Raw genomic sequence first — 15,824 nt, 5'->3', positions numbered from 1 at the left:
GCGGGCCTCCCAGCCCGTATTCCACTCACTTTGTTTTCCGCCTTTGTCCTAATCCACACCAGCAGGTGGAGCCGCAGTTAAAGTTTCCGAGTTCATTCCGGGAGCGGGAGCCCATCTTGCTCGCTGCCGAGGCCCTTGCTGGAGGAGGAGGGTCAGAGCTCCGGTGCAGCCAATCGCGGCCAACGCTGCTAGTTATCCGAGCAGAATGGGCTGTAGTTTAGTGAAATAGGAAAGCTGCAAAAACACTGTGAGTGCTCCCGTGTAAATAAAAAGAGAAAAAAAGTTTCTCAAGTCGCCACTGCACGACGTCGGGCCGGCGCCGGGGCGGGGGTCTGCGCTCTCCCGAGCGGCCGCGCGCTGGACTTTATTGTGCCGCAACAAACCCGTTCCTATTGTTTGTGTGTTTTTCAAAATATGGCAAAGGTTCAGGTGAACAATGTAGTGGTGCTGGATAACCCTTCTCCTTTCTACAACCCATTCCAGTTCGAGATCACCTTCGAGTGCATCGAGGACCTGTCTGAAGGTGAGTAGCTGCGCCTGCCACCCGGCCGGGCTGTCAGTTGCGGGCTGCAGACGTTGAAAGTTTCCCGGGCCCGGCCTCGCGCGGCCGGTGCTGCTTGGTGCCCGGCGGCTGCGGTCTCGGCTCTGCGGAGGGAAACTTGAAGTTGACGGACGACGGCTGCCGAGGCGCGCGCGGCGTTCGGCCCCAGCCAAGGCGTCTGCCGCGGCGGCTCAAGTTGCGAGGAACTTGTTCGAGCGGAGGTAGCCATGTTGTCAGCTTTGTCTGGCGGGCGGGCGGTTCGCGAGACTCGCACTCGCGCCCGCGGTGGCGGCGGGTGGGGGGCGCGCTGGGCTAGCCCCGCGCCGCGAACGGCCTCCGCGACCACCGTAGCCCCGGGGAGGAGGCCGGGGAAGGAAAGGCATGTGTATGTGTGGCCGTGCCGGCGAGTTAGGAGCGGAGCCATCTTACCAAGAGTGGAGAATTGGGCTACCGACCCCGGCGTCACGGCGCCTCCCCCCGCCCCCCCCAACCGCGGGTTGTGAACCCGCGCCCCGCCTGCGCACCTTCCTGCCCGCGAGTGAATGGCAAATCCGTTTTTACAGCTTACGGAAGAGTTGCCCTACTCTCCTGGTGGCCATGCCCGGCCGCCTCAGGGAAGAGAACGAGGCTGTTCTCGCGCTGATTTCTGGTTCCCTCGACCAACCAGCTGGGGAGGCGGGCGCAGGCTCGGTCCCTCGGCGCCGCGGGCTGGGCGCCGACGCTCCCCGGGGACCGCTGGCCCTCCCCGGCCGCGACCGGGCTGCTGCGGGCGCCCGGGGATGCTACCGAGCCCGGGATGCTGGCGCGCAAGCTCGCACTAACGAACGTGAATTCCTTTTCCTTAATGACTAAAATCTTCTTTCCTCTCTCTCAGGAAGAAAAATGTTTCTAAGCTAGAAAGTTACATTTAACCCAAGAGCACAAATAAGTAAAATACTTAAATTTCCAGGACTTAATCACTGGCTTCTAAATAGTCAAAGAAGACTTGCTTCGAGAACGTGTTGAAATCTAACTAAAATAACTCCACATCCAAACAGATACAGAATACATTCTGAACTTTAAACACAAAAGTGAGCTAGAAATAAAAGGTAAAGTCCTGATGGCAATGCAAAAATTTTCACTATTTTTTTCTAAGTACGTTTAAGGACTTTAAAAAAGATAACTATTTTTAATATGTGCAGTAATAAATATTTGGAAAGTGAAAACTTGCCAAAGTCTTACCTTTGCTTAACTTAGATTTTAGTAAATTAATCCAGTGCTTCATTTTCAAAATTTAGGGGGAAGAAGTTTAAGTTCATCACTATCAATTTTGCAATTAAATAGGGGCTTGCTTCTTTGAACTTACATGTTAATGCATTTAAAGTAATTGTGCTAATCATGGCTTGCAAAGCAGTATTTTCATTTAAAAAATTAGTTTTTAACCTCTATAAAAGTGTATTTTACATAGGGTGTTAACTTTTTAAATTATAAAAGCAATACTTGCTCTTTGTAATTGAGCTTTAAAAATTGTACAGACATATAAAGTAACAGTTCTCTAGTCATTGCTTTTTTCCCATCTTACTCCTTTAGGTAACCACAATTAACACTTTAATATGTGCCTTTCATCCAGTTTTAATAAACATATAGAGCATATATATTAAATGTAAGGCATACGTTGAAAGATGTTTATTAACTTAATCTCTAAATTGATAGTAAAATTAAAGGTGCTTTTTCTGTTATTTGGAAACAACTTGATTACTTTCCCATAGTACAACTATGAGCATTTCAGATACCAGGCCCATTTTTCATACCCAACAGTCAGTTTTTCCTTTTATTGCCAACTGCGTATAAAAATCAGGAAATGTAAGAGAAATCATAGATCAGTCCGTTCCAACTTACGCTATAGTGTTTTAGGTATTAGAAGCTCAAATTACAGTTATTTCTCAAGTGATGCCTTCCATTTTAGGAGTCAGCTCTGAACAAAGAAGATAGAAGTTTCTAGATGTTGTAATAGAAATATTGGATGGTTGAAACCCGCCATTCATGGAAGCCAAATTACTGTTTTCCTTTTTTAACTGGGATCCATTCAGAACCCAGCTGAATCACACTTAGGGTTTTTACACTACTGATGTCAGGAATACGCCTTCTTCCACTTGGACATCTCACTTCCTAGGGCATGATTACTGGGCATTTATTAAGTATTTTTTAGAAAAATTTAAGCTGAGTCATACTGAAGCTGGAATCCTTCAAGAAGGTGCTATGCCTGTGTACTCCACCTAGAGGCTGTGTTGATTAAGAAAATTGAGTTCAACTTTCCTTTAAAAGCTCCCTTGTAGCTTTTCTTCAGAAAAAAAGTCTTGGGTATTTGCTCCTATGCTCTTAAGGTAATTTGGTTGTTTCTAATATAGACTTATATCAGGGTTAGAACAGCCTAAAAAAGGAGAGATCATGATTTAGGCAGAGACTTTCCTGTCAGTCTGGAAGATAGGAGACCCTGGGTGTCTCTGGCCCAGTAGTCACTAAGCCTGTACAGATTTTGACTGCGCTTCATATCATCTTTGTTTGGCCTTCTGTGGTTTGCTGCTGCTCTGCTTCTATCTCGAATGGAGCTATTTTTTTAGTTTATCAATATCAGTAATAGTAGCTACTGTCAGTTGAATACTTACAATGTACCAGAATTGAGCATGGTGCTTCATACTTTCAAACTTCTGGCTTGGTCTAATGCTAAAGACTTTATTCTTTCTGCTAGACCAAAGGCCCTCCTCAGTAAGCATAATCAGTTTAAAATACTCTCAGTAACTTCTCTCACTCACTCCCACCACAAAGGGATATACTTTCAGGCAGGGATAATCATGATTAAATGAAACAATTGGATAATTTTTATGTAAATAAATAAACTCCTTTAACTGATAACCTGTGTAGAGCATCTGACCATATCTCTTCCTCCTTCAAACAAATATAGCTATGGAAATGTACTCACTTGGAGCTCTGCTTATAAAACAACTGATGCTAATTTATAAATAAATACTGAGCATTTAAAACTCACTAGCTCCAGCAAGCATCCCATAGGCATAAAAATTAGTGTAGAGGTGTTTTCTGAGTTACAGCCTGTACTTGTGAAGGCTGGATTGTCTTTCCACCACCTCTACCCTCACTCATCCACTGCCCTGCAGTTAAGTTCCCTTATTTCACTATTAAGAAGTGCTGGTGATGCAGTGGTTAAGTGTTTGGCTGCTAACCAAAACGTTGGCGGTTCAAACCCACCCGCTGCTCCACGGGAGAAAGATGTGGCAGTACGCTTCTGTAAAGATTACAGCCTTGGAAAGGCTATGGGGCAGTTCTACTCTGTCCTGTAGGGTCATTATGAGTTGGAATTGACTTGATGGCAACGGGTTATGCCACTATTAATTTGAGAGCTATAAAGGGATGAATTTATGTTCCCAGTTAAATTTTTTAAAAGAGTCCAGGCTTTGGAGCTGCTTGGATTCTGATTCTTCAATTTACTAGCTGTATAACTTTGGGTATATAAGTTAATCTCTCAGAGCCTCAACTTTTGTCTCTGCATAATAGGGAAAATTAAACTCATATGATAAAGCTGTTGAGGTTTAAACAGTATGTGTGAAATGGCAAGACCAATGCCTGGTACATGGTTGGTATTTTAAAAAGTAGGTTTATAAATCATGGCTATGTTCTAATGCCAGGCCACAAATGCCAACTTAACTTACACCAGTTAGGGGGCCAGTAGCACTACATGCAACAGAACAGACACACAGTAAATCAACAAAATTTTCTGAAACCTTCATGTAACGATTTTCAGTCTTAACCTCACTTGACCAGTTCAGTAGATCATGGTTTATCACCATCTCCATGACTGGTTCTAGAGCATACTGTTGTGATCCATAGGGTTTTCACTGGCTGATATTCAGAAGTAGATTGCCAGGCCTTTCTTTTTAGTCCATCGTAATCTGGAAGCTCCACTGAAACCTATTCAGTATCATATAACACTCAAGCCTCTGCTGACAGACAGGTGGGGGCTACGCATGAGGTGCATTGGCCGAGCAGTTGAACCTGGGTCTCCCTCATGGAAAGCGAGAATTCTACCACTGAACCACCAGTGCCTCACACCTACCTCATTGGTCAGCTAGCTCTGTAACCTCCTTTATTGATTCTCTGTCATCTCCCTGACCTCTTTAACTTTGGAGGGCCCCAGGGCTCACTCCCTAGGAATCCCGCCTATTTTCGTGGCTTTACATATCACTGACAATTTCTAATTTTTACCAGACCTATTCAGTATTTCTACTTAGATATCTAGCAGACATCTCAAACTTAACCATGTCCAAAACTAACTCCTGATTGGTTTTTCCCACCAAAAAAACTGATTTCAGTAAATGGCAGCTCCATCCTTGCAGATGCTTAGGCTATCTGTGACTACCTTTACTTACATCCTATAATTCATCAATAAATCCTGTCGCCTTTATCTTCAAATTTTACCCAGAACGTGACCACTTCTCACCTCCAAGACTACATATACATAGTGTAAGCCACCATAATTTATTTTATCAATTGTTGAGATAGCCCTCTTTTTCTTCCCTGGCCCTCTTATAATCTATACTGAACAGAGCAACCAAAATGATCCTTTTAAAATGAAAGTCAGATCATGCCACTCCTTCACTCAAAACCCTGCAATGGTTTCTCATGCCACTCAGTATAAAAGCCAAAGTCCTTATGATCCTCAAAGCTTTACATGATCTGGCCATGCCACCCCTACCCCTGATGTCATGGTTGCTACTTTCCCCTTTGCCTATTCTCCAGCTACTTGGCCTTCTTGCCTTCTCTTGCACATGCCAAGCATGCTCCTATCTGTAGGCTTTTGTATTTGCTATTCCTTCTGATTGGCTATTCATATGGCTTGCTTCCTCATATACTTGTTTTCATCAACAAGTATATAGTCTCATGCCAGATGCAGGACCCTGCATCTGGAAATGTGCTAGAAGCTGAGAATACTAGTGTTCTAGGTCTAGGACAGAGCCATGACTTAACAGGTCCTCAGAAAGTAACCGCTGACTTAATAAAGTATAAGTTTAAAGGAGCTTTCAGTTTAGTAAATTACCATTTATAATATAGTATGATAAAAATACCTACACTATTTCTATTGTCTGTTTAGGGAACAAAAATATCTATATATTTACACAGAAATGGCAGCACATGGTGGCACTAAATAGATTCTCAACGAGTGACCCAGAAACTCACCCCTCTGAGAGTGCTTGGGTCGTCTTGGTGCAGTGAGTCCAAGAGGCAGGCCACGCAGTGCTAAAGAGCCCAGAGGATGCGGTGGCCTCTCAGATGAGCTATATTTGTAGATTTATCTTCCTCCTCCTACAAAGACTAGGCTCTTTCAAAGAGGAGCAGTTTTACTCATCTCTGGGTTCTCATACAGCATGTTATAAAAGGTTCTCAATAAAATCTGCTAGACTGAATTACATGTAACGTCTTGGGTTGTACTTTAGTGTGGCTTATTTCTCCTCATACCCATTCCCACTGTATATACTCTATTGAATCAGTGTAAGGGCCCTTGGAATTCCTGGGTGGTGCAAACAGTTAAGTGCACAGCTACTAACGAAAAGGTTGGTGGTTAGAATCTACCCAGAGGCACCTTGGAAGAACGACCTGGTGATGTACTTCCAAAAGATCACAGCCATTGAAAACCCTATGGAGCACAGTTCTACCCTAACACACATAGGGTCACTAAGAGTTGGAATCAACTCAACAGCAACTGTGTTCTTCTTCTTCTTTTTAAGGATCCCTGGTTCCTCTTCTCAATTTAAAGAATGACATAGGGGGGTGCCATGAGGGAAAAACCCAACATGACTTTTACACTTTGGAGCTCTTTGATGATTTGGATCCATGTAACATAATATAGAGCAGTGCTTCCAAAGCATGGTTACCTGTTGCCATCGGGTTGATTTAGACTCATAGCAACTCTATAGGACAGAGCAGAACTGCCCCATAGGATTTCCAAGTCTGTAAAGTGGGCTGTTAAAAGATAACATGCAAAAAAAAAAAAAGAGGGTAAGGGGGATACCATAGCCACATAAATTTCGGAAATGCTGAATTAACTTTACTGAAGGTTGTCTCAGAACACTTTCTATGCCAGTGTGCTTTAGGAATCCTAAAGACTAGGTTGTAGCATTTCCCAACTTTCTGGCCACATTGTCTTGTTTGTGAGGAGCACTACTCAGGACCAGTGTTCCACAAAAAAGCATTTTGAGAAACACTGAAGTGTAAGAATTTTATAAAGAGCAGTTCAGTGCCTTTCTGGATTTTCTGCTATGAGAAGCCAACTGTAGCAGCCAGTAAATGGTTAAATGGACATTAATGAGTCTTTGATGTCATCTGGTAATATAATTACTGAATATGAAATATGTGTTGGTTTTTAACCCTAGACCTGGAATGGAAAATTATCTATGTGGGCTCTGCAGAAAGTGAAGAATACGATCAAGTTTTAGACTCTGTTTTAGTGGGACCTGTTCCTGCAGGAAGGCATATGTTTGTATTTCAGGTAAGATTATTCTTGGTAAATATGTATGCCAAGTATATTTCTAAACAGTATATTATTTTATGGTCCTATTCCTTTCTCTCTGGGTTAAATCACTGTGCTTCTACTGCCTTCACTTTTTAATCTGCTTCCATCATATTTTAAAAAGCCAGTCTCCTGTTGTATTCAGACATATCTGTGTCATAAAGGAATTCCAACTCTTGGTTTTGTATGCTGAGAGAAGTTAATGTGATGTTTACTTCAAGGAGATGCACAGTGTGCAGTAAACCTTGTACTGTATCAAGGCACACGGCAGTTAATTTTGGGTTCTTCCTGAGAATAGCCCTTTCGGATTAGACTTTAGGGTGGCTGTCCATTAGCCTGAAAACATTGATTTAAAATATTATTAACTGAGAGTTAGTAATATGCATCTTCAGTTTTATGGTTTCAGCCACAAGGAGTAATGATATAACAAAAACAACTTTATTTGACCATAATCAGTAATTGAACTAGGTTAATAGGAATGTTAGTAGATAGACATGGATCTACTCCTTGACCTTGGGTCATTGGAATTGAAGTTGGTGGTTTACTAAAGCATCTCATTTACACATCTTATAGTAGATTACTGCTGTGAATCCACTACCCAGCTTGGTATTTGTGAGGGGGAATTCTACTAAAATTATGACAGTGTTTGGGTTTGTGTTAAGGCTTCAGACATTGTGATCTGTATTCAAAAGTTTTATTTCAAGAAACTATTATTAATTTTTGTTACAAGTATTTTCTACCCAAGAAAGTAACATCAGTTAAGCAGAACTCACTAAAGAGACTTAATCCAGAAAGGAAATCTTTAACTCTTCTATCCCTTACCTCCCTGTTTTCTCCATCCACAGATGGGACCAACTTAAATGATAATCCAATAAACCCACTAGAAACAGGCAAAGAATCACTTAAACATATGGCATCTCTAGAGCTGCTACCTTTCTCCTCCCATTTCCTAAATATCGATTCAGAATCTTGGTTTCCCAGCTTTAGTGCTTTTTATTAAAAAGCAAGAAATAACGTAGTATATCTAAACAAATGGTTAAGAAAGGCTCAAGTACATTAATTAAAAGGTAATAGTTAACAGGAAGTGCACAGCCTCAGTGAAAGACTTGAGTAACAGAGAAACTCTGTGTTGGAGGAAGCACCACAGTTAGAGACCTGGTTCAAATTCCGGCTACACCGCTTATTAGCCATTATGTGACTTCAGACAAGCTCCTTAACCTCCCTTAGTCACTCCAGTCATCTATAAAATGTGGATAGTATCTTACTTCATAAGAATGTTGAAGATTAAAGGAGGAATAAAGCAGTTAGTATTATCACTGACAATTAGTAAGTGCCCTGTTTCTGTAATTTGAACTAAATTTTATGTTTTTCAGCTTCTTAAAACTGTTATATACAGAAGTAGCATTTGTTTGGACCCGCAAGCCTGGGGGACCCATACTTTATTGATAATAATTATGATGTAGTAAGAAATTTGGGTTGACATGCAGTGATACACCCTTTTATGCTTCTATAAAAACTTACAAGTAATTCCCCCCCCCCAAATAAATACCTTGGTTTTGAAACGAACCCTCAAAAATCTTTTCTGTGTATTTAGGTTGTTAAGAATACTCCTAAGCTTTTGGCTTAGAGTGCTATAGGAAAAAAAATCTATTCTGAAATATCATCTTCTAGTGATTTTCAAGTCATTTTACCTTGGTATCAGTGCACATGTTGCCCAGAAGAACAGATGAAGCATAGTGTTATTTAGATCATGTGTTCAGCCTATGTATTTTACAGATTTCACTGAAGCACAGTTTTTGTTTTGCGTTTCAAACAAATTGCCCTAGTATCCTACTAGTCTGCCATTATTTTGCCTCTCAGAATAGTTAAATGTGCCTTTCTCACGAGTGTGTCAAAGGCTAGCAGGAATTATGTCCAGATGTCTGCCTAATATTGCCAGCTGCAGTCAAAGATCTCTGCCCATCACTTCTTCATCCCAAGTGATCCGAGAGGCCTACAGGTTTCTTTACTCAGATTTGCTCAATCTGAATCCTTTGGCGAACAAATTTTAAACCACAAATATGCCAACGACCAATTTGCTGAAGGGATGGGAAGCAATAGGGGGAGAGAGCTCCCATAGTGGCACTGAGCTATCTCTGTTTCCCATCTCCACTCCCTTCCAGGTACTTTAGAATCTCTTTGGGCACCCTGGAAGCAACCTAATCCCTCTGGGGAGGGGTACACAGGACCTCTAAGACAAACCGCATATTCTTCGGGACAGGCCCTCTTGTCCCCATCCTAGTATCTCTCCAAAGAGATCATGAACCCTTTAAGGGCAGGGATTGAGTTATGAATGAATTTTAAAATAGTAAGTATGTATGTACTTGTGTACCCAGAGCTGTGGTAGACATGAGATTATAAAGATGGGATCCTTGCCCTGGATGGAGCTTTGAGTCTAGCGGGAAGATTGAAGGCTAGACATATTCAGATTGTTGGGTGTGCAGTAGTGCAAGGATGTGTCAAGTAATATGAGTGCACAGAAAAGAGAGCTATTATTATTCTACCTTCTGAGTTAGAAAGAGCTTCACTGAGAAGGATGCATTTGATGCAAGCTTCAAAAGATGAATTTTTCAAGATGTTAGAGAATGACCTTTCAGGCCAAGGGAGCAGTATGTGTGAGGCACAAAGATGCAAAAGAATATACCACATTTTAAAGAACTTGTGTAATTCATATGTCTAGAACAAGGGTGAGAGGTGTGAAGTTAAAAGGATGTATGAATGAAGATTTTGGCTAGTGACAAACTGTGAAAGGCCTTATAAACCAATTTAAAGAACTGAGATTTTATCCCTTGGTAATCATCCCTTAGATGAATTTAGTCTTCGGAGATTGAGAAGTGTTGAGATTGACTAGATGAGGGAGATAGGGACACTGAGGGCGACTGAAGTTTTTGGCCTAAGTGACTAAGGTATTTTATGCCTTTTTGTGTCATCTACACATAATAGGCATATAATAAACATTAGTCTTTGATGATAATGGCCTGATTAGAGATGCCAGCTTAAATGAAGGCATTGGCTGAAGTGTTCACCCAGGCCCAGGGATGTTCCTTGGTGTCTGGTGACAGTAAGCTAATTCGCTGGGACTTCCTCCACTTATCACTCAGAATGGCTGCCTCGGGTTGAACTCACATGGCTCAGACATCACTGCCCCTCCCTGGTGTCCACCACTTCTCTATCTCCTTCCAGTCAGTCTCCTTACTGTCCTGCATACTGCCTTGGACAGGACCTCAGCCTTTGCACATGCTTTCAGCCTCTAGTCCACTTACTCCACCTTCTGCATTCTTTAAGGCTCAGCTTACAACAGCTTGATTCAAAACAAGGTCTTTGACCACATCTGCCTAAGACAGTCTTTACCGTCATTGAATTTCCATAGTATGTATTGCTTAAATAGTTTATTTTGGTACCTAGCAAAGTATTTATAATAGATATAATTAATATTTTTTGAAAAATACTTATGTAGCCATTTCCATCCTGTTTTCAGTTTTATCATTAATTTACTATTAAAATATCTGAGGGTAGATGAGTGGGTATAAGGATAAGTGTTCCAGACAGAAGAGGAAAACTGCTATATAATAAACATCTGCTGCCAACAGACTGTATGGAGATAATCAAATATTTACTAATTTAGGTCTGAAAATTATGACTAGAAAATTTTAAAATCAGTAACTCTGTTGAGTCAGTTGTTTATTATATTTTATAAAAGGTTTTATAATTGAGTTTTGCATAATCCTGCATGAACCACCACACACTGTAGTCAGAATTATTTCCCTCTAGAAGTAGTGATGCTTTCAGGTACCCAGGGTACTTAGCTATATTGTGGAGAAACACATGAACTATGTTTTCTGATGATATGTCAAGCTCACAAATGAGCATCTGCCTTCCCGGTATGACTTCCAAGGTTTGTTGCTGCCCTCTCAACTGATGGTGCTCAAGGTAACTCTCCCAGTCTTGCCTGCAGTTAACAGCCTTTTGTGTGTTTCTTTTTAAATTATTCTAGGCTGATGCACCTAACCCAGGACTCATTCCAGATGCAGATGCAGTAGGTGTAACAGTTGTGCTAATTACCTGCACCTATCGAGGTCAAGAATTTATTAGAGTTGGCTATTATGTAAATAATGAATATACCGAGACAGAATTAAGGGAAAATCCACCAGTAAAACCAGACTTTTCTAAGGTAATGTTCTGACTGTTCCTTTTTAATTATTTTTACTATACAATTTTTTAGCAATTGTCATTTCATAATAATACACTATGAAAATGCCTTTAAGAGAGAAAATAAATTTGAGGTCTTTGTGCCAACTGGGCAATCTAATAATTGTTCTGTTACCACTGATGACCTCAAACTCTACCTCCAGATATGTCATTAGTAATTAGTGTTAGTCAAGCACCTTGAGAGTCTCTGCTGGTTGAAAAAATCAAAGTGCCTCCTGTAAGAAATAAGCCTTTGTTTAGGGCTTTCTACAGAACACTTCTCATGATAGATAATTCTGTTCATTTCAACCTTTAGGACATATAAAATACCATACACTCAGAGCATTTACATTCATGTCTGTCATATTTATTATTCAATAATGATATTTTTGTCTGTAACTCTTCCTAAAATTGTAGGGGAAGTTTTGTGTTTGTTCTTTATATAAGTATTATTATATAAAATATAATACTTTGTTATTAAAGCTTCTATATGTTTTGTCACTATGAGTCAGAATTGACTCGATGGCAACGGGTTTGGTTTTTGGTTTTTATATGCTTTGTTATGCACCTAAGTGCACTGTTTTATATGCTATTCTTAGAGGTTAAACTAAAACAAAAACAAAAAAAAACCATCACCATTGAGTTGATTCCAACTGCTACATAGAGTTTTCTTGGCTGTTAATTTTTACGGAAGCAGATTGCTAGGCCTTTCTTCCACAGTGCTGCTGGGTGGGTGGGTTGAAACCACCTTAGGTTACTAGTTGAGCACAAACCATTTGCACCACTAGGGACCTTTATTTTTATAGGTTAAACTAAAGGTCTTAAATAAAATATTTCTGGTGATGGAGGCTGAAGTATGTGATTCAGCATCCTCAAAGATCCTTAGTCCCTTATGGTTTACCATCGGGAACTGTAACAGTTACTGGTGATGTTGTGAGGGTAGAAAGTAAACGGTATTGAACCAAGACACTCCATTTGTCAGACCACGCAAGAAAAATAGATGGTAATAGAATGTTCTTCTTTCTAATAATAAAGCTGGAACACTTTTCATCCTGGTGTGGGACCTTCCATTGATGCAATTTATTAGTTATCTGTATGGCATCTTGTTTAGCAAAAAAAAAAAGCTAGAATGCTGTTACTAAAAATGAGCTATAATACTTAAAAGGTAAGAAACCACTAATAATGAGAGGTTATACTTGGAATTGACTCGATGACAACTAACAACAGCAACAACACGCTTGGGGAGGAGTCCCTGGGTGGTGCAAAAGGGGGTGCCCTGGAAGAAAAGCCTGGCAGTGTACTTTGGAAAAAATCAGTCATTGAAAACTCTATGGAGCACAGTTCTACTCTGACACACATGGGTTTGCTGTGAGTCAGAGCAGACTCTCTGGCAACTGGTTTATACTTGGAGAAATCTTTCATTTTCCTTGAATGTATTATGGAAGAGACACCGTATCAGTCTAAAGAGGATGTTAAAGCGTCCTCTGAAGCATTCTCCTTCAAAAAAGAAATGCTGTTTCTCATGGACTCCAGACTTCCTGGAGCCATGAAGGTTGGATGAGCCCCTGAAACTACTGCCCTGAGATAATCTTTAAACCTTAAACTAAAAATATCCCCTGAAATCTTCTTAAAACCAAACAATAGTTTAGCTTAACTAGTAAAAAAAAAAAAAAAGTTGTCTTTGAGCATTATGCTCTCTTAGGAACTATCTATATGGCATCAAATTGATAACAGCAACTTGAAAGATTAGATAGGAGTATTAGGGAGCAGTGAATTTATGTCAGTAGGGGAGGAACAACTCAGAAATGGAGAGAGAATGGTTGTACAACTTGAAGAATGGCACTAAATGGTACGTGTAGAAACTGTTGAATGCTGAATGTTTTGCTGTGTATATTCTCAACAATAACAAAGTAAATAAAATTACATATTAAAAAAACTCTTTAAGTCTAAAATAAAAATTCTGAGTAATTTAAAAAAAAAGAAATGTTTGCCTTTCTTTTAGGATACTGATATATAGACAAGTTAGATACTTTGCTGGATAGTTAAAAATCTGGATGAATTCCCTCATATTCTCCATATGTTGTTTCCATTAGGCTAAAATAATTTCTCTTGGCCTAGTCCTTGTTGATTAGTTATGTTTAAGGTGCTTTATTTAAGTTATACCTTTGTAGATGAATTTAGCCCTTAGGAGTACCATCATAAAGGACCATTTATTAAGCTCTTATTTGCGTATGGTGATCTAACTTTCTTAGTGTTTCTCATTTATCTGTTTTCCTTCTCTAGCTTCAAAGGAACATTTTGGCATCTAATCCCAGGGTCACAAGATTCCACATTAATTGGGAAGATAACACAGAAAAACTGGAGGATGCAGAGAGCAGTAATCCAAATCTACAGTCACTTCTTTCAACAGATGCATTGCCTTCAGCATCAAAGGGATGGTCCACGTCAGAAAACTCACTAAATGTCATGTTAGAATCCCACATGGACTGCATGTGACCACCTGCCAGCCCTTTAGTACAAATTAAGCTATAAAAACACAGAACTATTTCCCTGAGATTCCGTAAGTACATAGTCAAGATACAATGTGAAAAATTTGTTTAAACATCATCCTGTAGAAAGTTTATAAGAAAACCAGTATTTGAGCAAATTGTGGAATATAAATACAACTATTTTTAAGTAATTTTTCTCTAACGTGTTATTTTATTTGTTTTGAGACTAATCTGATTAAAGTATATATATTACTTTCTTCTTCTCTATAATGTAATTAAAGCAATTATAAAGAAAAGTATGAACTCTAGACCAGGTTGTAAAGATGTCTTAGTCTCTTGGACAATAATCTTGTGGACCACTATTCAAAAGAAGGCCAGTAAATATATAGTATGGTTAAATTTAAGGGGCAAGTTTCCATTCTTCTTTGGCATGTCCTTTAAAAGGAAATTTGAAATCAACAATGTGCTACCAAGAACTTTAGGACCGGCTTTCCTGGGCCACTCTGAAGCCGCTTATGGCTACTACTGCAGTTCACGTGATGTTGCACAGCATGTGGTTTGGGTTCGAATATAATACAAATGTGGTTAATTGTTTATAAGGTCCTCTGGTTATGTTTGTTTTTTTTTTAATACCAGAGTTTAGGACATTAGAGCACTCCCTGAATCATCCTATCGTTATTGCCCAGTGAATTCAGCATGTCAAAAGCAAACACGAACTCTCTAAGTTTAAAAACAGATTATGATGGCTCAAGTCTGTTTATCAGATTTATAAAAATGCTATGAATTTAACTTCTTTAAAAATTGTTTTGATACATCATCCCCTTGTTGGCACCATTTATATAGAATCTGGATTTGGAAAGGCATATTTAGCTTTATCATAATAGGCAAGTTACTATTTGGGAATATAGCCATGTGATGCAAAGTTATGCAGTGCCTTCACATCTAAAACTTATACTGCATTTTTTCAAGCTTTTATTTTGAGGAATAGAAAAAGACATTTAGCTAAACATAGATTCTAAGTTGTACAGATTCCTTGTCATTCTAAAAAAGTGAATTTGTAAGGCAAAATTTTGCTAAATGTTAAAGTTTAATATACTAGATTATTAAAATATTGTCCATTAACTAGTCCATAGATTTGAAAAGTAAAATACATCCAACTCTTAAAACCATGAATTTTTTTGTCTAATTGTAATTAAAAGAAAATATTATTTAAAATGAAAATAAAAATAATACTTCCCAATAAAGAGCTCAGTGATTAATATAACAGGAACAAAATACATGCTTGTTAGAAATAAAGCATATATAAGCCAAATTACCAAATAAAACAATTCACTGCTGAGTTTTTATTTGATTAATTATAATGATTAGTGTGTATTGACATTAAAGGGTTAAGTTCTTATATCAATTTGTAAGTGGAGAGCCAATTGTCACAAAAGTTTGGAACCTAAACATTCACTTTAAAAATGATTACCTGTTATTATTTTAAATATTTTGACTCTGTAAGTCTTAGAAATAATTAATGACTGAAAATAAGAAAGATTTAGAACTAAAACTAAAAAACTGGATAGCACATAGTTGGTCCCCCCCCCCCAATTTGGCCTCATTTACAGATGCTATCTGAATTATAGCTAGAAGGTTTAGAACTGTTGTTCCCCTTTTGGATCACAGTAGATAAATAACTGTGTCCTGAGAAGATATACATAACAGATTACTTATGCTGTTGAACAGATAGGCGAATAGGTCAGAGGAAATGAGGACAGCCGTTTGAGCTGAGAAAACATTCAGGAAATCTGAGGAAGCCTGCATGCATTTGCTCATACATAACCTTTTATAGCCTTAGGGTTCCATGCAGTCTTACCCTCTGGTTTTAGGATTTGGGGTTTCTAGGTTTTATTTTATACAGAGTTTAGGACATCAGAGTACTCCCTGAATCATAATCATATGTCTAATAAAGTATATGGCAGCAACTTTTAAAACTTGTCATAATCCACAGTAAAAAAAAAAAAAA

The 15,824-nt window shown here is 39.2% G+C and overlaps 2 protein-coding genes across 2 annotated transcripts in view; one reads left to right on the top strand and one right to left on the bottom strand.

Annotated features, from left to right (window-relative positions):
• MCM9 (minichromosome maintenance 9 homologous recombination repair factor) overlaps positions 1-15,824 on the bottom strand; it is a 105,863-nt gene that overhangs the window by 63,940 nt on the left and 26,099 nt on the right. The window lies entirely within an intron of this gene.
• On the top strand, positions 16-14,007 carry ASF1A (anti-silencing function 1A histone chaperone). The gene is made up of 4 exons (XM_004382738.2): positions 16-523; positions 6,964-7,079; positions 11,134-11,310; positions 13,611-14,007. The coding sequence occupies exons 1-4, from the start codon at positions 415-417 to the stop codon at positions 13,821-13,823; spliced, it is 615 nt and encodes a 204-aa protein (XP_004382795.1). The 5' UTR covers positions 16-414; the 3' UTR covers positions 13,824-14,007.

The sequence above is a fragment of the Trichechus manatus genome, unplaced genomic scaffold (assembly GCF_000243295.1).
Source record: "Trichechus manatus latirostris isolate Lorelei unplaced genomic scaffold, TriManLat1.0 scaffold00098, whole genome shotgun sequence".
In the NCBI taxonomy this organism is placed as follows: domain Eukaryota; kingdom Metazoa; phylum Chordata; class Mammalia; order Sirenia; family Trichechidae; genus Trichechus; species Trichechus manatus.
This window is presented reverse-complemented; position numbering and strand designations above follow the sequence as displayed.

Coding starts and splice junctions, on each gene's coding strand:
- ASF1A (XM_004382738.2), top strand. CDS start 415: ATGGCAAAGGTTCAGGTGAACAATGTAGTGGTGCTGGATAACCCTTCT. Junction 524..6,963: donor CATCGAGGACCTGTCTGAAG/GTGAGTAGCTGC, acceptor TTTTAACCCTAG/ACCTGGAATGGAAAATTATC. Junction 11,311..13,610: donor TAAAACCAGACTTTTCTAAG/GTAATGTTCTGA, acceptor TTCCTTCTCTAG/CTTCAAAGGAACATTTTGGC.